This window comes from Plecotus auritus, assembly GCF_963455305.1.
Source record: "Plecotus auritus genome assembly, chromosome: 1".
Lineage (NCBI taxonomy): Eukaryota > Metazoa > Chordata > Mammalia > Chiroptera > Vespertilionidae > Plecotus > Plecotus auritus.
In genome coordinates this window covers 176,340,486-176,365,095 of record NC_137770.1, presented here as the reverse complement: position 1 = coordinate 176,365,095, position 24,610 = coordinate 176,340,486, and the positions used below count along the sequence as shown (strand labels likewise).

The 24,610-nt window shown below is 38.3% G+C and overlaps 1 protein-coding gene across 2 annotated transcripts in view; it reads right to left on the bottom strand.

The window, feature by feature from the left end:
- PPP3CA (protein phosphatase 3 catalytic subunit alpha) overlaps positions 1-24,610 on the bottom strand; it is a 334,519-nt gene that overhangs the window by 24,956 nt on the left and 284,953 nt on the right. For both annotated transcript variants that reach the window (XM_080684963.1, XM_080684964.1), the window contains 2 exons: positions 18,032-18,157; positions 14,379-14,453 (listed from right to left, as the gene is read on the bottom strand). In XM_080684963.1, coding sequence (XP_080541089.1) covers positions 14,379-14,453; positions 18,032-18,157 — 201 coding nt within the window. The remainder of the gene's footprint in view (positions 1-14,378; positions 14,454-18,031; positions 18,158-24,610) is intronic.

The window sequence follows — 24,610 nt, the reverse complement described above, 5'->3', positions numbered from 1 at the left end:
CCTATAAGGCTGTCTCCAGCACCGAACTTCTCCCAGCATAGACACAGCTGATCCTTACAGCCAACTGGCCTGGAGGTCAATTACTCCCAGTGATACCAACAACAATCAAGACTTAACTACAACAAGGCTGTACACACAGTCCACAAAGGGGTGCACCAAGAGTGTCCACCTCAGGTTAACTGGGGAGGCCTACCCACTGGGCCATATAGGAAACCTAGCACACAAATCTACCCTACCAACTCAGGGAAGCAGTGAAAATGCGGCATCAAAGAAACAGATCACAAACGAAAGAAATGAAGGAGAACAAACGACTGGATATAGAATTCAAAACCACGGTTATAAGACTTTTCAAGAATATCCTAGAAAAGGCCGATAAATATAATGAGACCCTCGAAGATATGAAAAAGGACCAACTAGAAATTAAACATACACTGACTGCAATAAAAAATATTATACAGAGACCCAACAACAGACTAGAGGAACACAAGAATCAAGTCAAAGAATTGAAATACAAAGAAGCAAAAAACACTCAACCGAAAAAGAAAAAAGAAAAAAAATCCAAAAAGTTGAAGATAGTGTAAGAAGACTCTGGGACAACTTCAAGAGTACCAACATCAGAATTATGGGGGTGCCAGAAGAAGAGAGAGAGCAAGATACTGAAAACCTATTTGAAGAAATAATGACCGAAAACTTCCCCCACCTGGTGAAATAAATAGACTTACAAGTCCAGGAAGCGCGCAGAACCCCAAACAAAAGGAATCCAAAGAGGACCACACCAAGACACATCATAATTAAAATGCCAAGAGCAAAATACAAAGAGAGAATATTAAAAGCAGCAAGAGAAAAACAGTTAATTACCTACAAGGGAGCACCCATATGATTGTCAGCTGATTTCTCAACAGAAACTATGTAGGCCAGATGGGAGTGGCAAGAAATTTTCAAAGATATGAATAGCAAGAACCTACAACCAAGATTACTCTACCCAGCAAAGCTATCATTCAGAATTGAAGGGCAGATAAAGAGCTTCACAGATAAGAAAAATCTAAAGGAGTTCATCACCACCAAACCAGTATTATATGAAATGCTGAAAGGTATTCTTAAAGAAGAGGAAGAAGAAAAAAGTAAAGATAAAAATGATGAACAACAAATACATATCTATCAACAAGTGAACCTAAAAATCAAGTGAATTAAAAACCTGAGGAACAGAATAATATGGTGAATATAATAGAATCTGGGGCATGGAAAGGGAGTGGACTTTTAATTCTCAGGGGGAAAGGGGTATGGGGGGGGTTTCAGGAAGAGACTGGACAAAAATCATACACCCATGGATGAGGACAGTGGGGGGAGGTAAGGGCAGAAGGTGGGGTGGGAACCGGGTGGAGGGGAGCTATGGGAGGGAAAAAGGAGAAACAATTTTAATATTGTAATAATCTGAATAAAGATTTATTTAAAAAAATTTTATTAGAATGTATCCCTTAATAGTAGGGAGATTACACTGCCTTGAATAAGGGATTTCCTAGACTCAGAGTTTCTCTAACATCTTTCTGTTTAGTACTCCAGTATGAAGCATCTCAAAGCCATGCTCATAGTGACCATGTCCAGGGAGACCTGTGTCTTCTGTTAAAATAGGAGAAGGCAATTGAAAAAGAGGAGGTGGGAGAGGAGAAGCTGCAAGAAGGCCTGTAACCTCCAATTCAGGTGAGTCCCCATGACCATTTTTAGGAAAGAGGGCACATGGGAAAATGAATTCCCTTAAAATTCCTCTTGAAATGTGCCTGGGTCACTCCAGTAGTACAAATATTCTGGCATGAAGATTACTGCTCTATCAAGAATTAGATTACTCAGTTTTAGGTTTATCGTTGTTGGAAGATCTCCCGGACTAGCCATAACCTGGGAAACCTTCATTGCTCATCCCCTTAGGGTCAGTGCTGGTTAAAAGCCAAGCTGGTCCAAAGAGATTGGTTAGGTGCTGCCCCTCACAGAACAGCCATATGCATGCCTATGCAGGCTACTACTCTACTAGGCAGAGGAAAACACCTTCAGCATCACAAAAATTTTAAATCCCTGTAAAAATCAATCTTTTTGAAGACTGCAACCTAAAAATGTTTGTAATACCTTTCTAATCTGGATTCTAACTCTACCACATTACACATCCATAAGTGATAAAATTGAGATATAATGGCTACTCAATCCAAACCACTGCAAACCGCATACTATTCTAAATTTCTTCCATATGCTTTTTAGCTCAACTAAATTCTCAGCATGCAATAAAACCTGCAATGGTGTGATATTTGGCATAAGACTATTCTGTCTTCTATCCCATTTTGAAAGCAACAGAAGATCCTTCAAAAATATTTTTGAAGAATGCATATTCCAAATTGGGCTCTATAAAACCACAGAACTAAACTGTGTGCTATATAATCCCTAAACCTTATCTTTTTTTGTCTTTTCTTTCCCTGACCTAATATATATATATATATATATATATATATATATATATATATATATATATATATGTGTGTGTGTGTGTGTGTGTGTGTGTGTGTGTGTGTGTGTGTGTGTGTATTTTAAGTCTCTCCTGTGTAATGGATTTTAAGAACGGCTAGTATAGCCTAGACCCATGGTCGGCAAACTGCGGCTTGCGAGCCACATGCAGCTCTTTGGCTCTTAGAGTGTGGCTCTTAAACAAAATACCACAGCCTGGGCAAGTCTATTTTGAAGAAGTGGCATTAGAAGAAGTTTAAGTTTAAAAAATTTGGCTCTCAAAAGAAATTTCAATTGTACTGTTGATATTTGGCTCTGTTGACTAATGAGTTTGCCGATCACTGGCCTAGACTATGTTTCATCCCACTTCTCCTGTCATAAAACATAACTGAATTCTTTGGATAGGAAGTCTCAAAAATGTACAGACTACTCCCAAATGTTAAATAACTGTAATTATTTGATTGTCTTTCCTCTTAGTTAAAAGTTACTTTTGTGTACAAGCTCTAATGGATCCCACTGACTTCTGTGCTTCAAGACACTCTTCCACCTTTCAATGACCTCTCAGCAGAGTCGCAGAAATTGGCTATAAGCATAATTCTAACTTGGGTGGAAATTAAAGACTTTAAAGTAGATAGGAGGCTTCTGGTTATCACAATAGGCAGCCTACATCTTACAAAGGACATTTTAGTTTATTTTATTTACCAAAGAAGAGATGACTGACATGTGAAATTCTACTTTAATGGACCTCTTTTCATAATAGAAACACATCAGCTGTATAAACTGACAAGAGAGAAGCAAAATGGAATGACATAACAAATGTCAATTGAATACGGTAGATTCTTTTGTCTAAATGAGAAACAACCATGATACCTGAATGTGTAATTTATCAAGAATTATTCTGGATATAGATGAGGCTATAACAGTTAAGAAGATATAAGGGCTTAATTATGCATACATGCTAAGTGCCAGAAAAATTCATTCAGACTAGAACTTAATTCTGAACCCATATTTCTACATCGATCAAATACTAGAATATTTAAATGTTATCTCTGAAAATATAAAAAGTAAATGGGAAAATGGACAAATATAGTAGAATACTGTTTGATTGTCCATGTATTATACCCTAGATAGAATGTTAATTGAGTACCATTTAACAGCATAGTAAAGCTGACTTAAAGAATTAATGCAACTCCTGCATCTGGCAGCAGAAGATGGCTGAGGCACTGGCATATATTGAGCTTACCTGAAACAAAGTCACTCAAAGGTCTCCTGATTCTATTCAAGACCTAGGCTGCATGTTTTGTCAATCCATAGGAAAAGCAGTGAAGTTTTGTCGAAAGAGGAGAAATAGGGAAATGAGCATTAGCTTCTGGCCAATGATCAGAGCACAGGAATGCATAGGCAACGTAAAGAGGCAGAATGGTTCCCAGGTCATGAGATTTGAATGCCACTTAGAATGATTCTAAGGAACAGAAAGACTAAGTTGTTTGCCTAAGGTCATCCTCTGAAAATGGTACTCAGAGCCAGGATTTATTACAGTGGCAGGCAGACTGTCGGAAGAATGAAATAAGTAGTGTGTTCATTCATTCTCAACAGTCAACAAAGGCACATGCCAGGTACTGTGCTACCTGCTAAATCACTTAGCATAAACCTTTGGTACATAAGTACTCAAAAATGTTTGCTATTATTATTAAGAATAAGAAAGCATTATGCAGAAAAGAATATTCCAGTTCTTCAGTTATATTTCTTACTATAAATTAAAATATTGTATGATTTTAATTACTATCAAGCTGCCTAAGATGGGGCCTTATTTGTTTTTGTGCCAACCAGGCCACAGGCTGGACCCCTGATGACCACAAATTCACTAGGGGCGGACACTACCAGCCAGGATGGTGCTGATTTTGCTTGGAGAAAAAAAGATGGGCTGACCAAACAGAATCAAGATTTCTATAGAGTTCTGAGAAAAACTAGAAGAAAAGTTTCATAGCTTCTCATGAACTAAAAGTAATGACAAAAGAATAAAACATTTTTAAAAGAGTGAACATAGACCACGTCATAAAATTATTTTTAAAATTTAGATTTTTCTGAGCATTTATGAAACTTTTTCGTATAGCCTTTAAAACTGCCAGAGATCAAACAATTCCTCTAGATGACTTTGACCTCATCACAATAAATCTGTCTAAAGTTGTCCAATTATGAATGATTCTCATATAAGTGCAATCTTCAGGTTGAGAAATTGGACCTATAAAGTGCTTTAGTATAGAGAGAATCATGAAAGCTCTGCCAAAACACAAGAAAAACACATCTTAATTTTCTTATGGCATCAGTTTGCAGTAAGCTGACATTACCTACGACAGCCTCTTTCATAACAATCTCAACCTTGTTGGTGAGAAGTAATGTTTTTCTAAGATACAGAGACATACATATGCACAAAACCTTTACCTTCATTAAATGCCCTTTAAGTAAAGAATTCAGTAAGGTTTACAGAGTGTATGCTTATTTCCCTTCTTGTTATGTAACAGATTTCCTTCTCAAATTTCATAAGTACATTTAATTGAAGTATATGCTTAGATATGCAATAGCTAATGTTTAGTATAAGTTGGCCAACATCACCATTAGTTGAAGAAAGGCTCAATTGTGACAGATCAATGATTTCTAAAGCTGTGTAAAAATACTGTATATGTGCATAATACATGTGTCTCAGGAAATACAATATAAATCTGAAGTATTTTCTAGAGTATTATTTTACTGTGAGCATAATATTCTAGCCAATGTGAACGTTATCTCATTATCCAACTAATTAGCTAGAACAGGCTGGTTTTTAACTCTCGGTGTGTTCTGTGAAGTCTGCACTTCCATGCAATGTGAAAATTATGTCAGGTGATAAAGAAACATATTTGTGCAAAATCATGGTAGTACAATATGAAGAGAAAGTAGTACTTTTAATGTCTATGTCATGTATTATTATAACTAGTGACTTAAAAGGATCTTAATTATTATAATCAAATTGATAAGCCAGATTTGATGATACTGACTACAATATGATGGCTAGCATCAGACTCCTTTTTGTTTGTCAAGGCCTCAAAACATCGATAGCCATAAATATGATGGGAATGTATAACCTGCTACCTAGTAAATGACCATGCATTTTTTTAGACATGTTTCAGTTTTAATGATATACTGGATAAGCACTTTTTTTTTATGGCAAAACCATAATGCCAAAAAGCAGTTAGCTGAACTATAAAGAAGATAGAGTACAAATGATACATTTCCAATGACGAAGACGATTTAGCCTCTAAATCACACACTGCAATGTTAATTGAAAAAATCAGCAATAAACTGGAAGTTAACAACAACAACAAAAAAGTCTGAGAAGAAATTACAAAGCCTTTGACAACCTATTAAATAATCTTTTCTTTTTATAAATGTCCTCCTTTTCCTTTCTTCAATTCTACCATGAAAATTCAGTTATAAAAAGATAAGAGAACTTAAAACTGGTAAAGTGCTACCCATCTTTGCATATAATTTCCTGGGAAAATTAGATGGATGTATCACATGGCCATACTTCCTATAGCAGTGAAACACATAGAGTGTTTTTCTTTTCCTTGTTAGTTGCTGAAGAGGACAAAAATGATGTCCTTTATGTCTCCTCCTTCGGTTATCAAATATTTCATGCCCTCCCTCACCCCCCAAATCCTCTGTAAGATTGGCATATTTAAAATCTATTTCTTGTTGCACTAGTTTCTCAGGTCAATGGAGGCAGAGACCAGATGTTGGCTTGCTACTGAATACACAGAAAAAGATAATCCATGAATAAGTATTTTTACATAGAAGTAAAAATATAATATACAAAATAAAATAGAAATTTACCACAATATTAAAATTGAAATACTCTAAATGTTTTATTTTTTGGCCTTTTTTCAATAATTTCAATTTTCTTTTTTAGCTACTATAACAACAGAATAAATATTGCTCTTGGCCTCTTTTTAAAAATCTACTGACAGCCAAAGTTATATCCTAGTATTTTATTTACTGGCCAGATTTCTCTCACAGTATGTTTCTGCATTTGGGGCATACAGCTTTAAACAGCTGCTGCCTGAACTTGCCACACCAGCCCTAGTTCCTGTGCTCTCCCCCTCGTCACTTTCTCCTTCACTTGTGGATCTTCCTTCTCCAGTTTTAGCAGGAGGGTTAACCTTAGGATCAGCCCTCAATTTTCTGACATTTCCTTCCACATCAGCAACTTTGGAGGCCTATTTCATTCTTAATGGATTCAATTGCAGCTTTTAATTCCAAGCCTCTGTCATAAGCCTGGGTTTTGGTCCCAATTTCCAGGACTCCATGTCCAAGTCCTGCCTGGACCTCTCCCGAATTATATGTGTCACTTTCACTCAAACTCATGTCTGTGGCTGAATTCATCTTTCTTTCTCCTGAGACTGATGAATTTTTCCATAAATGTTCTCATCCTCAAGGGCACCTAGGCTGAACCATCCAATTCAACTTTTGTTTCCTGTGACCCACTTATGCTGTAGTTGTTCAGGCCTTGGACAGCTCTTTGGAATAGCTCCTTTTATTTTATTCTTTTTAAGTAAATATATGTATATATTTTTTAATTGACTTCAGAGAAGAAGGGAGAGGGAGAGAGAGAGAGACAGAAACATCAATGATGAGAGAGAATCATTGATTGGCTGCCTCCTGCTTGCCCCACACTGGGGATTGAACCTGCAACCAGGGCATGTGCCCTGACCAGGAATAGAACTGTGACCTCCTGGTTCATAGGTCAATGTTCAACCACTGAGTCACGCAAGCTGGGCTTTATTGCTAATCACCTCAATTTTCAGATACTTTATTAAGTTCTCAAATTATATCCCACTTATCCTTGGTTCATTTTCCAAGCATTTTTCTAAGCTTAGAAAAAGCACTTGTTTTTTCTCAGATACTGCTTTTATTATGTTACTCCTCCGCTTACCAACTGTGGCTTACACTTCCGTGTTGACAGAACAAGAATCAGGTTGCTACCAAGCTCCTCACAGCTCTCGCTCTCTTTTTTTTATGTCTATATGCTTCTATTTTTTTATATTAAAAGTTGCTATTTTATCCCCAAATGTCAATTATTATAGGATACACAACATTTTTGTTTTCAGATTGGGACCCTGAAATACAGAATGCTAAAATAAGTCACTCAGAAGTGACAGTAATTATGGCCCCAAGAAAAGCTCTAAGCTAATGGCACTAAGTACAGGTGCTGCCAGATGCACACAGCGGACGAGATGAAAGATGAAATTCCTACGCTGCACACCTGAAACTAATACATAATAATGTTGAATGCCAACTGTAATTGAAAAATAAAATGTGGAAAACAGTAGTAAATACTTTTTATAGACTGCTTTCCTTTTACCTTATCCCACCCCTCCTTATCTCTAAACAAACAAACAAAAAAGATGAAATTCATCTCAAATATTCAACATGGAAAATAAATTCAGTTTTGATAGAAAGTGACATAAGCAAACCCTCTTTATGGAGGTATTCCTCAAGGACCAATAAGATGCCATGGTAGTCCCACTAATTCCCAACTTTGCACTTTTAAACAAAGTTCTATGTATGTAACTTTTTAAAGCTAGACAGAACAGAGTGGGGAAACACTCTGGAACCATGATATTAGATATGAACAAGTATCTAATAATTCAAAGCAGATGATGGGAGATAATTTTCTTGTATACAATTTTGATGGTTTCTTAAAGGCAGGCAAAAAACTGCTCTGATCCTATATTCAGTGACTTGCCTGTGGTTAACATTAGGATAAGGCAAAAATGTGGCTACAGGATAAGAGTTCTACCATGTGGTTTGCTCTTTAGATCAAAGTGGAGACATAAATTCTAATTTAATATTAGTCTGTCCAGCATAGCTGAAACTATATTTGGCTGGATATGTATTTGTTTTATTATTATTTTTCTTTCTTATTCTAAAGGATTTCAGTTTCACCTCCAGAAGTCTTTAGTCAGACTTATCATACATCATAGTCTCAAACATAATTTATATATACATATAAAAACCTATCTAAGTGTCTAAGACTTCAGGACATAAATGAAAGTTCCAAATAAATATTTCTAACTCCTAAAACTGTCATTAGGTTTCTAATGCTTAGGAGTGCCCCAGACTTCCTTGTTATATCTCTGCGATGCAGATTGCTTGATTTCTGTCAGTTTCCTCCTCACCTTCAACCCCTCTTCCCCTGGACTTTGGGATCACCTACTAATCCTTGGTCCTGAAATGAGTCCTCTTCATTAATGAGAATCGACTACCAAATGAGATACATGTACTTGGATATCTTCCTTCTCTAGATGTTCTGGTGAATACCAACCCCAAATTAAAACCAGATTATGATATTATCATCCAAAATCAGAAGCGGAAACAGGAAACAAAGACTCCAATACATATAAATTAGATCCTCAGAAGACAGGCATTGGCATTAAACTGCTTCAAAACTTCACAAGATAATACAAGTTTTGTACTTTATTTTCAACATCAAAGAACCACAGACCAATTGGAAACAGCAACCTTTTTCCAGATAGGCTATCAATCTCCTGTATTTTGTAAGGCAGAAGCTGAGCAAGAGAGACACAGATGTGATTTCTATGCAGCAGAAGCCTAGGGGAGCCAGAGGTCTTTTTGTCTGCTCAGATACACCAAAATGTTTAACATCATGAAACATAACTTCTTGGATTAAACCATGGTTTAAGAAATAGAATGAAACTGTTTAATTGCAGTTTAATTGACTTCCATGGCCAAATAATGGTGCAGAAAAATCTATTTATTTTACAGTATATTTAACAGAACAAACTAAAGTATATTATGTTTAGTTATGTATTATTTTGTTGAAGAAAAAAAGCATCACGTTGTTTCAAAGGGAAAAATTTCAAGCACTGTCATCAGGTGGTGAGTTCGAGAGCCTGAGAGCCAGGCAGACACTAGTTTGGGCCCAGGCTCTCTTACTTCACTGGCTGTGTGACCTTAGGCTTTCACTGCACCTTACCAGGGCCTAATCTCTTCATTCGTAAAACAGAGATAACCACAGTATACATAGCAACATGTTGTTTTCAGGATTAAAGATATTAAGCACCTTGTATCTGTCCTACATAATAAAATGCTAATATGCAAATCAACCAACGGTGGAACTACCGGTTGCTATGACGTGCACTGACCACCAGGGGTCAGTGAACTCCCACATGGGGAGTGCTGCTCAGCAAGAAGCTGGGCTCTCAGCTGGCAAGCACAGTGGCGGTGGCAGAAGCCTCTCCCGCCTCCATGGCAGCACTAAGGAGCGGGCCTAAGCTGGCAGTTGGACATCCCCTGAGGGCTCCTGGACTGCAAGAGGGTGCAGGCTGGGCTGAGGGACATCCCTCCCACCCCCCGAGTGCATGAATTTCATGCACCGGGCCTTTGGTATCATCTACATAGATCTATATCTATATCTATATATCTATATCTATATCTATATTATCAATATGAATGATAGTTAATGGTAAATTTTCTTTTGGTCAAGAAGGTCAAAAGAGTAAAGAGGTAATATATATATAAATGACTTAGAATGATGGCTTAGACATGTTAGCCACTATCATCATCATTAAATGGTAAAAGAAAGCTGTCAGAACTTGAAGGAAAAGAGCGAAATTAATCCCATACCTTTCATTCTGTGGCATTATAGTAAAGAACCCAGGAAAATTCCTAAGCAAGTGGAATAGGGAAACTGAGATAAGAAAATTAAACAAGGCCAGACAGTTTGGGCAGGTTGCAGCTTGCCTGTGAATCGTAAGATTTTATCTTCCCCAAATAAGGACACTTGAAAGCAAATTGTTTATACCTCTCCTCCCTAACCAGAGAATACATAAATCACCCTGGCTTGGGAAAATAGATAACAAAGACCCAATTCATGCCATTTGTGCCAGCCAAAAGATAGCCATTTTGGGGAAGGGGGGAAAAAGGGTGAGTTTTATCTCACCCACCAAACAAAGAAGTATGCCTTCTTAGGACTTGCCAAACAAGATGACCTGGTGAATGTACAAACATTCCCAGATAAACCACAACAATGTAGAAGGGGATGTTGAAACTTAGTCTACTACGTAAGATATCTGGCAGGGAAGCTTTGGAACCTACAGGAAGAAGGGTATAAAACCCCTTGAACCTCTATGAGGTATGCACTCAGATTAGCTGAATTGTCAGCTTATGCTTTATGCCAAGTGTATTATGATTGAACTAGAGGCCTGATGCATGAAGATTCATGCAAGAATGGGCCTTCCTTCCCCTGGCTGCTGGCCCCGCCTTCACTCTGGCCAGAGTCACCTTTCTGCCTTCCCACGCTGCCCAGAGGCCCGGAGCGGCTGGGGAGTGCAAAACGCCTATGCCGTTGCCATGGCAATGACGCAAGCATCCCACCCCTGGCCGCTCGGCACCTGCATATGCAAATTAACCTTCCATCTTTGTTGGGTTAATTTGCATAATCACTCCTGATTGGCTGGTGGACATCGCGAAGGTACGGTCAATTTGTATCTTCCTCTTTTATTAGTGTAGATTGCCTTACTTAGTTTCAACACAGCTATCTATCACTCATTTGAAATCTTTCTTATGAGATTGACAAGATCCCAGGAAGGGACAGATACCCCTCTGACTTAGGGAGCTGTCCAGTAACAATTCCTCAAGGAAATGAAAAAAACCTCTATTTTCTATATGTTTTATACACACTAAGAATAAAAAGATTGTCATGGGTTGCAAAGGCACCTCACCACTTTTGACTTTTCAGTTGGCATTGGATATGGAGCAAAAAATATTGAGAAGGGCTAGAGAAATGACTCATGAAGAGATCCCCCTTCCACCCACTTTTAGAATATAAAGTAATTGAAGGAAGAGCTTTAATTAAGCCTACTGATGTCTTCTGATTCCTGTTTTCACCTCTGTAGCCAATAAGCCCAGGGGCCCTATAGACAGCACAGGGCCAGACCCCAGAAAGAGAAACTGCAGGCTGCATTAAGGAGGGGCAAACTTTATCCTAAGGTTGAAAATAATATTACCAAAAAAATAAAGAGAAAGAAACTTCAAGAAACTGCAGTTCCAAAGAGAGTCAAGTTGTTCTTTGAGCAGCTTTGAAGAAATCCATAGTTTTTGTATCATGTTAAATTAAGTACTAGAGAACATTGCTGGTGGTTTACTTTGAAATGTGTAATATCCTAATTAGACATACTTTTAGTTAATACTTTAATTTTTTTTCTAAGAGGGAATATTTATGAGATTTGAGCTAAGATATGTTCAGTGGTCTTAGAAAGAAAACATTCTTCAAAATACCTTGAAAAGGGCATTTACTACTATAACTGAAATTAACAGGCTATTTACAAAGCAAGTGCTGATGGGCAGAGCACATTGAATGGAACGAATTATTTTAAAGCAGAGCAAGTCACAAAATATATCCTTTCACATAAGTGACTGAGAAGGTAGGTTATAATTCACTTTAAATGAAGTAAATACCAAATCTTGGTAATATTTAACTATGTAGGAACATCTACCTGTACTAACGAAATTGGCCGGCAATTTGGCTACAATACCTGGCACATAATAGGTCCTCAATATATATTTAGTGAGCTAATGGATTAATGTATAATTACAAGCCTATGAAGGTAGTTATTCTATACGATATGTTACATTTTAATTATCTTGTCTATATTATAATTATTGGCCAACTAACTTGACTACAATAGAGATTTGTTAACAAAGGAATATTATTCACTGTATTAATGCTAATTAATCTTTCTTTTGAGGAATAAAAGGGACACAGTGAAAGCATCTATTGAAAAATGTTTATTGACTTTTGAGATTTCACCAGATTAGTAACCTTCCTTTAGGAAAAAGTTTATGCCATCATGGAAATATTACCTATTAAATGATATCAGTATCCCTGGAAGAGTTAACAGCAGCAAACTGTGGCTGTAACATATGACACATCTAGAATCTGGATAAAGCACAAAATAGCCACTGATGTCTGGAATATTTCAAAATATATAACTATATTTACTTAAGTTTTTACAACTATTCTTTAGGTAATTTTAACCCAGTAAAAGTCTATATATGTACAGGTGTCCCCAAAAATGTATACACATTTCAAATGATTATAAAGTCAGTGTTTATTAACATACAGTTCATTTTCAAAATTAAGTGAGTTATCAGCTATTAAAGTTTGTGTACATATTTTGGGACACCCTATATATTTTTTCTCTCCTTCCTTATATTGTACATCCCTTGTCATGTGATACGTGACTAGAGAACAGTCTATGGAGACAAGTAGTGAAGACAAGAGAAGTTATAGAAGGAGAAAAACTATGAGATGGTAGAGATAATTGTACACTTTCATTTACCTAAGTATATAGACTATTTTTATACGAGTGAGCAAACACTTATTTCACTTTTGCCTGCAGCATTAGGTATTTTGCATATATAGATGGGACCTATATTAAACCCCAGTGAACATTAACTCATGCTGTACAGGTATAATTTTCTGAAAGGGCCACTTTCCCTTTTCATTTTACCTAAGTACAGCATTTAAAGGTAAAGATTTTATAAATTTAAACTTGTCACATTATCTATTTCCCCTGCCACCTTCACCCCTTATTTTATAATTTGCTTTACTTTATTATCTGTTTACTTATCTTTCGCTCTAAGTAGAATGCAATTTCATCAGTTCATGGAAATCTTGGGACCCTGAATGCCCCACACAGAGTGGGTTCTTATTAAATGTTTTTGGAAGTAATGTGTGCTCTTGCACTTTCCTCTTGTAACTATATATTTTTTGCTCTTTTTCATTCATTTTGGGGTGCTTTTTGCAAGGACCAGAATAATTTTTCTCTCCATCTTTACCCTCATCAATCTTTGTCTTTTAAAGAGAAAGCATAATTTTTGAGGGTGGCTGATTACAAATAGCATCTTAAAGAATAACAATAATTTTAAAACCTTTTAGCTTATTCATTACTATTACAGATATAAAAATATTGGGATTGACTAAATACCAATATATTAACATATAAATATCTTCTTTTATCATAGACATCAAAACTTGAACAATTGATAGGAGCAACTTCACTTAAAGCAGTGGTTCTCAACCTTTCTAATGCTGCGACCCTTTAATACAGTTCCTCATGTTGTGGTGACCCCCAACCATAAAATTATTTTTGTTGCTACTTCATAACTGTAATTTTGCTACTGTTAATGAATCGTAATGTAAATATCTGTGTTTTCCGATGGTCTTAGGCTAGCAGGCGACCCTGCTAGCGGTTCTCAACCTGTGGGTCGTGACCCACAGGTTGAGAACCGCTGCTGTAGAGCCTAAGTAAGACCATCGGAAAACACAGATATTTACATTACGATTCATTAACAGTAGCAAAATTACAGTTATGAAGTAGCAACAAAAATAATTTTATGGTTGGGGGTCACCACAACATGAGGAACTGTATTAAAGGGTCGCAGCATTAGAAAGGTTGAGAACCACTGACTTAAAGGGTACTTTTAAAAGTTACCCAGTAAATGGTAACATCTTCTAGAAAATAAAGGATTACTTTTTTTTTTTTTTAAATCAAGGAGTCAAAAAGAAGTTACTTAGTAATATGAGGTACCGAAAGATGGTTTTTAAAATAGTTCACTACTTCAACCATGTTTTCAGGGTAATGGGACAATTCTCTCAGGTTTTTCATTTCTTATGTTTTTCAAAGCAAATAAAAATTATAATCTTTCATTTTCAATAGTACATTATGTTTTTAAAAAAATCCAAATCTTAGAAATTCCTTCACAGAGTTAGCTAAAAGAAGCCATGTGATTTTTCTGGCAAATATAGTAGCACAAAGGCTCAAGCCTCTTACCATCAAATCCATCCTCTTCCGACCCTAGTTCATCATCTGAGCAGATGTTGAGGACATTTACCAGCATCTCAGTCACTAAAAAGAAAAAAGAAAAGAAAAGAAAGAAGTCCAGATTTTTTCTATTATAACCTTAATTATTATTCTGGCATTTTTAATGAGCAAGCTTAGCAATAACATTTCTTACCTAGTTTGTATATATAATCTCCTACACAGTAGTTTCTATAAAACCCAGGTCATAAAAGATAAGGGGCTTTATGATTCTATGTAGACTCTATCTTTATAAAATTACTAGATGCCCAGTGCAGGAAATTCGTGCACATTAAAAGGGGATTAATTAGAGGAAATAATTTAATATTGCAATTTGCCCTTTCTATAATAGAAGTGTCAGAGATGAAAGAAAATTAGTAAAATGTATATGAAAACCTTCCTCCTGTCAGAGTCTGGGGCTCACCATGGGACCCAGAGTCAAGTCCCTGCCCACCCACATGCACCTCAAAATCATGTGAGACCAGACCCAGCCGCCCCCCGCCCCCCATTGGGCTAGATTCAGACCCAGCCTGTCCCACCCTTGTCAAGCCCTACCAGGCAGGGGGCGTAGCCTCAGGTCCCCTGGCCTGGCGCCAGGACGGGGGGCATGGCCTGAGGTCCCCAGCCCATACTGGGGCAGGGGGTGTGCCTTGAGGTCCTCCGTCAAGCCCCGCCAGGTGAGGGACACGGCCTGAGATCCTCTGTCAAGCCCTGCTGGGTGGGGGGCATGGCCTGAGGTCCCCCGCCAAACCCCACCAGGCAGGGGGGCGCAGCCTCAGGTCCCCCATCAAGCCCCGCTGGGTGGGGGCACGGCCTGAGTTCCCCTGACCCAGCACTGGGGGTGCACCTTGAGGTCCCCTGTCAAGCCCCGCTGGGTGGGGGGCACGGCCTGAGGTCCCCCGGCCTGGCGCTGGGGCGGGGGGAGCAGCCTGAGGTCCCCTAACCCAGTACCAGGATGGGAAGCACACCTTGAGGTCCCCTGTCAAACCCCGCGAGGCAGGGGGGTGCAGCCTCAGGTCCCCTGGCCTGGTGCTGGGGCGGGGTGTGTAGCCTGAGGTCCCCCCGGCCTGGTGCTGGCGTGGGGAGCGCAGCCTGAAGTCCCCTGTCAAGCCCTGCCAGGTGGGGAGCATGGCTTGAGGTCCCCTATCAAGCCCCATGGGGGCAGGGGAGGGCGTAGCCTCAGGTCCCTGCTGATTGCTTGTTAAGGCTCCTTAGGGGAACTTGGCTTCAGCTGTGGGTGCAACCATCTTTGTGACGAAGTGATGGTCAATTAGCATATTCCCTCTTTATTAGATAGGATTAGTTCATGCCTACAAAATCTAATAGTAAGGTTTACTGGCTACAGGTCAGCAGACAATAGAGAAAATCAAATATGTGGATGTGAAAATACTACAAATTTATGAAGTAGGTTACTTTTGAATTTTTACTTATGTGTATATTAAAATCTAGCTCTAGACCAGGTTATGAACTTCTGTTCAGCAGGGACTAAATTAATGCTGGATCTCTTTTTTCATTTTTTTAATTCTCCAGAGAACCAGCACAGTGATAGGCATGTGTTTTGTGTTTAATAAAATTTGTTGAGTCCTTAATAAATTGATTATTTAAATGTAGATATTGTTACATCCTATATAATAAAAACCTAATATTCTAAGTGCCCAGTCGTTGGGTCAGCCGTTCAACCAATCAAAGCATAATATGCTAATGATATGCTAAGGCTGCTCAACCACTTACTATGATGCGCACTGACCACCAGGGGGTAGATGCTCCGACCAGTAGGTTAGATTGCTGCTGGGGTCCGGCTGATCAAGACCGAGCCAGATGGGCCGGACACGACCTGGAGCCTCTCGCAGTCCTTCCCCAGCTGACCAACATCCTGCATCTCTCCCCGGCCCTGATCGTGCACCAGTGGGGTCCCTCGGCCTGGCCTGCCCCCTCTCGCAATCCGGAACCCCTCAGGGGATGTCAGAGAGCCAGTTTTGGCTCAATCCTACAGGGCCTCTAGTTTCACTATAAAAAATACTTTAAAAATAAAGGTTAGGTAAGTTTAATAAGAAATTTAGTTGAGTAAATAGATTATATAAAAGTATTATACACAGAAATTTAGTATTGCATCACTTTTACATTGATGTGCATGCTATGTACACTGAACATTTTTAAAAATTAGGTTGCATTCTATCATGAATGTAAAAAGATGATGCATAACGAATGAGCCAGCAGTGGATAGAGCGTCGGCCTGCGGACTGTAGGGTCCCAGGTTCGATTCTGGTCAAGGGCATGTACCTTGGTTGCGGGCACATCCCCAGTAGGGGGTGTGCAGGAGGCAGCTGATCTATGTTTCTCTCTCATAGATGTTTCTAACTCTCTATCCCTCTCCCTTCCTCTCTGTAAAAATCAATAAAATATATTTAAAAAAAGAAAAAAAAAGAAAAAAGAATGAGCCAGTATATCACCACTAGGCCTCCTGAACCTAAAGCTCAAGTTCAGGGGCTGCAACCTTGACTCAAAATTTTTGCTGAGGTTTAGGTCAAAACATAAAAACAAAGGGGAAAAGAAGGAAAGAAGGAAGGCAAAAAGGCCAATTTTGGAAAACTGGGGCAGGTTAATAGACAACTTTTTAAATGTATATTTGTCTCACCTTGTAACACACTAATGGCCACTATATTTTTAATAAACTATTTTTGTTGTAAATGTAGTCCTTCAAAATACTATAGTTATTAATCACTATTATACAATGATTACTCGTTTAAATATGTTTTTATTAATTTTAGAGAGAGGAAGAGAGAGGAAGAGAGTGATAGAAACATCAACGATGAGACAGAATCATTGATCAGCTACTTCCTGCATGTCTCTACTAAGGATCAAGTCCGCAACCCATGTGTGTACCCTGACCAGGAATCAAATCATGACCTCCTGGTTCATGGATCAATGCTCAACCATTAAGCCACACTGGCCAAGATACAATGATTCCTTTTTATATCAGAAATGTGAGGAAAGCATTGCTATGGTAACCTTTATATTTGATGACTAGATTGTAAAATAATATAGTACCTTTAAATTATAATATAACAAGATTTTTAAAAGGCAGTCATTATGACTTGAAGCCAGTTAAAACGGTATTTCTGTTATTTCTGAGTTCTATTATTCTGAGATTATGAATTCTCCTACTATCCCTTATTTCTTTTGTTGCCCCTTCATTCATTATATTTGTTTAATAGGATACTCATTGACACTTTCAAATCATACCTCTCGTGGTGCAATTTATTTGTTAAGTTAGTGATTTTCAACCTTTTATCATCTCATGGCACCCATAAATTAATTGCTACAATTCTGAAGCTCACCAAAAAATATATTTTTTACCAATGTGACAAAAAAAAGGTATAATTTTGATTCATTCACATTGGATGGTTATTGTTGTGTTGGCTGTTGTCATCTTTTTTTATTTGACAATGTAAGGGAAAAGAGGTCAGTGACCCTGACTAAATAGTCCAGTATTGCATTTTTAAAAAATTCTTGCAGCAAACCAGTTGAAAATTGCTGGGTTAGACTAAAGTGTTTCATAGTAAAATAGCCCCATCTCCTCTCCCCACTACACTATTCCATTAAGAATTTCAGGATCCAAAACCCACCTTTTTCCCCAACAAATGGCAGAGACCAAGTGAAAACATCCATGAAATTTGGAAGCCAGTATGGATGAGGAGAACAGTTGAATTGCCTGATATTCATGACGTTGTTCTCATACTTCAATACTGCAGCTGAAAATGACAAAAAGAGTGATATTAGATTCACAAGCACATATTTCTGCTTCTCCACCTGCTTTGGTTGATCAAGAAAATTCAACTATTTGACTTAAGTTCCAAAACACCAAGGCAATTAGTTGAATTAATCATGAATGTTTACGGTACTTTTGGATCTAAACCTCACTTGGTGTAATGGGTAACTGCATAATATATGAATATTAAATATGATATGTCATTGTAATTTGGCAAATATTTATATAAAATAGTTAATCAAATATATTTCAGGAATTGAATGCAAGAACATTCTGGTCCTACTTAATAACTGATGACACTAATAAAAGTGGCATAGCTAAGCCAGTTTGACATAATTTAATAATATAACTTATTTCTATTTTTTTACAAGGCACACTTTTTCCCAGTAGAACTCACAATACTTGGACAAAATAGTTTAAATTAGATTGCATTCTTGAGTTAATAAAGTTTGGACTGAATTCTGCATAAAATAATATGCCTGTATCTGACTCCACCCTTGATTTCTGAAAAGGATGAACCATCCATAATTTAGAAAAAGGAATCTGCCTTCTCACTCTGCTTTCTGGATATCGGTGGATATACCCTTACATATACTGTAGATCTTCAGCCTTTCGCTTGTAACCAGATTCAGAAATTCACTCTCTTTTTTTTTTAAACTGTTTTTTTTTTTTTTTTTTTTTTTTTTGGTGGGAGGGGAAGAGGAAGGGAGAGGGACAGAGAGAAACATAGATGACATCATCAGCTGCCTCCTGGACCACCCCCTACTGTGGATCAAGCTGGAAACCTGGGGCCATGTGCCCAAACTGGAAATCGAACTGGCAACCTTTTGGTACATGGGACAATGCCCAACCAACTGAGCAACACTGGCCAGGGCCAGGAATTCATTCTCTAGCAATCCTGATACTGGATAAGGGTCTCTGTGAGTACTTCTCAATGAAGGAAAAGCAACCCGGTTTTAATAGTGTCATCTCTTCTATGAAAAGATAATTTAAGGTTATGGGGAATTGTCAAGTTGAGTTTACTGTGTTTATACCACTCCCTGATCCTATTTCTGTTTTCAGAAAAAATACAGAAAAAATATACCTCTGTTTCTAAATAATAGTTTTTAAAATATTATAGCAATATTCGAATATACCATCCTGAACTTATCCTATCATGGCATAAGCAACATTTTATTAGTAGAAATTATTGAACAGATCCTAGATAATGTCATATGCATTGTTGTTGTTGTTTTTCTGTTTTTGTTTAGGGGTCTGAAATATAGGAAAATTAATTATTTCATTACTTTAAAATTTTAGACTGACTTTTATATAAGGGTATGTTGTAGCATGTGATTATAGATAACAAAACAAAGGTAGCCCGTACAAGTCTGTTTTTGAAAAGTTTAAAGTTTACTGGGTTTGAACTTTTACATTAAGGTCTGCACTAATATCACTTCTTATTTAATTACTAGAGGCCCGGTGCACAAAATTCGTGAACTCTGGGGGTGTGGGCCTAAACAGTCAGTCGGAATCCTTAGTGCTGCCATGGAGGCAGAAAAGGCTCCTGCCACCACCGCTGTGCTCGCCAACCATGAGCCCAGCTTCTGGCTGAGCGGCGTTCCCCCTGTGGGAGCACACTGACCACCAGGGGGCAGCTCCTGTGTTAAGCGTCTGCCCCCTGGTGGTCAGTGCGCATCAGAGCAACCAGTCGTTCCGCCGTTTGGTCGATTTGCATATTAGCCTTTTATTATATAGGATAGAGGCCCGTTGCATGAATTCATGCACCAGTGGGGTCCCTCGGCCTGGCCTGTGGGATCAGGCCGAAACCGGCTCTCCACTATCCCCTGAGGGGTCCAGGATTGTGAGAGGGTGCAGTCCAGGCTGAGGGACCCCACCGGTGCATGATTGGGGCCAGGGAAGGACGCAGAGGGTTGGCCAGCCAGAGAGGGACTCTAGGAGGGCTCCAGGGTGTGTCTGGCCCATCTCGCTCAGTCCTGATAGACTGGACTCCAGCAGCAAGCTAACCTACCAGTCGGAGCATCTGCCCCCTGGTGGTCAGGCACGTCATAGTGAGCAGCTGAGCAGCCTTAGCATATCATTAGCATATTATGCTTTGATTGGTTGAGCAGATAACTGGATGACCGGACACTTAGCATATTAGGCTTTTATTATATACGATATCTCTTTTTAAAAATTGATTCCAGAGAGAGGATGATTCATCCTTTTCAGAAGGATGAGAGAGAGAGAGAGAGAGAGAGAGAGAGGCAGAGAGAGAGAGACAGAGAGAGAGAGAGAGAGGCAGAGAGAGAGAGACAGAGAGAGAGAGAGATATTGATTGGCTGCCTCCCCTACACTCCCTGACTGGGGATTGAACCTGCAACCTAGGTATATGCCCTGATGGGAACTGAACCCACCACATTTTGATAAACAAGACTGAGCTACACTGCCCAGGGCACTTAACGATATCTCAAATATACACTGCTTTCATAACTCTACATTTGCTCTTCCAACTGGAATATTTTCTTAGAAACCGCCAAATATCCAAATTCTTCCCATCCTTTGGTGTTCAAACACTATCCCTTCAGTGAAATATTTTGATTTTTTCTGGTGATATATAATCTTTCCTTCCTCTGAATTCCAAAAGCCCTTGACTTACACTTTTATATTGCATTTATCATTCAATTTTGGTCATAGCTATTCTATGTATACATGTAGATACCTAACATTTCTCTATTTCTTTAAGGAGAAGGACCATACAACAGATTTTCTATTTCTCTGTGCTTCACATGCCTCCTTTTCAGTATAGATGACTAGAAGCATCTTGATATTACCCCTCCCATCTTTTTCAAGAAAATTCTTCCTAATCATTCTGACCCTTTCTCATATGAGATGGCTTCAAGAGCCTTTTGCCCACCTGCTCACCCCTGCTCATCAATGGCAATGCTGCTGTTAAACTGTGGTCCAGAACTAATACAATCTCCTTGGTGGGTTTGCTCAGTGCACAGAATGGGAGAATAGATAGTTTCCTGTGATTTGGATGCCACATATATTGTATGACAGCCTAATCATACGTGGAAGTTTTCAGCAGCTGTAGTTAACTAAAGTCATACTTGAGAACAGTAAGGTCTTTGCTTTGCATCATGGGTCTGCCTGACCAATGGAGAATTACAGGAAATAGAATTACAGACACTTTGGGGTAAGAACCTCAGATAGTGTAGTCAATATTGGTATGAAGGGAGTTCCTCTCCTCTTCCCATGGAATTCTGAATTCTGCATATATTTTTGTAAACCCATTTTTATTCACATTAATGCTCTCATTTATGCCATATGTCATTTGGCCAGGGGATATATTCATATCGTATCAAAACATGTAAAATAAAAAACTCATGGCAAATTATCATACCAATGCTTCTGATCTGCCAGATGGGAAAGATAAAGTATTTCCTACTTTGGCTAAGTGCTACCTGAACACTGCTCCATGGTACAAGGTCTCTATTATTTTAGAATACTGCATATTCATAGCAGGATAGTATCCTCATAGCTTCCAAAGAATGTTTTAAGGTTCTAAGTTGTCTTTTGACGAATAATTTGCCCTCTAAGTTTCCACCAGTTTTTATAAGCATTACCAGCACGAGGAAAGAAAATAAGAGTTGTAACTAATAGTGCCTTGCAGGAATGGGAGAGGCTTTCTGTATAATACATAATTCAATCCTTACTACAAATATGAGGCATAGGCATGACTATCCTTATGTTACAGACTAAGGAATTGAGGCTGAGAAATGAAGTGACTTGCTCAAGGCCATGAAACCAGCAACTGGCAGATCTCACTCATATTTAATATAACTCAGCTTTTACTGATACCAAATTCACTGCTTTTCCACCTTTCCCTCTGTCTCTCATAAATTATAAATGCATGAATTCTAGTCCTAGTCATTATACTAATTTAACTTTCAATATGTTCATCATCATTAAAGACATTTTAGCTTTTGCCAAAATACATGCTTGAGAAAAATAAAATAGGATACAAATTCACAAGTGAGAGCAAGGCTTGTCCAAAAGCTAAAATAGTTTTTTGGTAGCTGGTGAGATAAAGCGTTTATTCACGTGACATTATTCAGCACAATTTATCTGAGTGCCTACTAACAAAGCAGATTCTGTTTGCAGATTCTGTTTTATTAATAGCAGAAATAATAAATTTTAACCGCAGCTACATTTACTAAGCATCTGCTATTGTATATACCAGGCGCTATATCTGGTTCTCTGCAAACAATCACAAATCTTCACAATATCCCTAAAAATGGTTCTTATCAATTGCATTTTGAAAATAAGTCAACAGAGAGGTTGTTTGCCCAAGGCCACACTTGAGAAGCAGCAAACCTCAGTGTGGGCCTGAATCTAAAAGCCATGGTCTTTCCATCACTCCATGGTACTCCCTCCCTAACTGTATAAATCATCCAATGCCTACCAAACTGTGGACACAGATTCTCCTTCCACATGTATTCTTTTTATGAAAGAGCACTGAACTGGGAGGCCAAGAGCCAGACGGCTCGATGGATTCTGTCACTAATTACTCAGGAGACGCAGGTCACTAAATGTCTCTAGGCCTCAATGACCTCACCGAACTACATGGGTTTGTCTTGATAACTTATGACTTCTTCCAGGTCTGAGTGATGCTAATGAACTTCTGGAACAAAGACCTCATCATTAGTGCAATGATGGATGCATATTCTCGTAATTTTAGAGGCTATTAATGAAACTTTTTTACTTTACTATTCTTTAAAAAAACAAACTTAAAAATACAAGTATACCAATATGCATTTTTTTTTCTTTAGCAACATAAAATATCCATGCAAAAGTACTTCTCAAATAACCTAACATTAATATGTTACTCATGAATTCTGATGTTTTGTATAACAAATAAAAATATTATAAAAATATATGAAAAAAATGAAATCAAACAATCCCCAATATCTAGAGTCACGAAATTCACAGCTAACAGTTCCTCTTCCACCTCCCACATATTCCACCCCTGCCCCCTGCCTCTGACTCTCACTGGGATTACAAAACTCAACTGAAGCCCTAACAATACACTCTTCTCTGAGGTGCTTGAAAGATGTTTATCTGAAGTGCATTATAAATAAGACAAATGGTTGTACTTCAAGAATCACTAGAGACCACCTCCTGAGACCTTGTCTGAGAAATAGAGAGAGAAAACAGAACAAATTCTCCCATTAAGGAATTCCTCTATTCCACACGACGACCTGGGGTCATCTAACGATTGTATCAGAGGCCTGGAAAGGAATTATGGCATGCATACAGGCCTCACATTAATCATAATTTAGAGCAGACCAGACAGCACTGAAACAAAGGCTCTCCTGTGGTACATGCAGGTATGAAGAACAGTCAGAAGAAAATTTGGTATAATGGAAAGAATACTAATCCCTATGAATCTTGAGGCCTGAGTGCCAGTTCTCTGATGCCAAAATTATGATCTTAAAGTTATGCCATTACTTGGTCCAATCATTTCATTGTACCTATAGAACCCTCCACAAGCATCGTAGAGATGCTTATGCAGAAGCTATGTCAGTGATCAAGGGATTGCTCCTACTTGGGAAGGGCCACTGGACCTCCATTGTTTTGAATGACACAACTAGGCCCCCTGAATATAGTGAAATGCAAGGAATAGAATCTAGATCTTATTCTATTCCTCTGTCTACCAATCCATGCACTAATTGCTGCGCTATATCTCAATCTGTAAATTAAAGGGGTTTCACGTACTGTAAAATTTGAAATTATTTTTATTGATTTTTTTTTGAGAGAAAGAGAGACAAACATCTATTTGTTGTCCTACTTATTTATGCATTCATTGGTTGATTCTTGTATGTGCCCTGACAGGGATAGAACCTGCAACCTTGGCGTATTTATACAATACTCCAACCAACCTAGCTACCCGCCAGGGCCTAAAATTTGAAATTTTGATGAGGCACAAAACAACACATTTCATAAGAACTTGATAACATTTCTCAACATCTTGTTTACAATTGCTATCACCAGGGAAGCCTATGATGGGGCAATAGGTGACAAAAATAGAAAGATCAAAAGAGAGCTTCTAATTTAAGGGAAGTTGTGAAAATACTGATAGCGAGATGCACTGACTAGCTCACCAAACCATGAGCTCAACACATTCCAAGTGGGTCAAGTGAGTATCAAGGGGAATATAAAGCTCCTTTTTTTTTTTAAAAAAAAAAAATATATATATATATTTTTTAAATATATTTTATTGATTTTTTTACAGAGAGGAAGGAAGAGGGATAGATAGTCAGAAACATCGATGAGAGAGAAACATCGATCAGTTGCCTCTTGCACACCTCCTACTGGGGATGTGCCCGCAACCAAGTTACATGCCCTTGACCGGAATCGAACCTGGGACCCTTCAGTCCGCAGGCTGACGCTC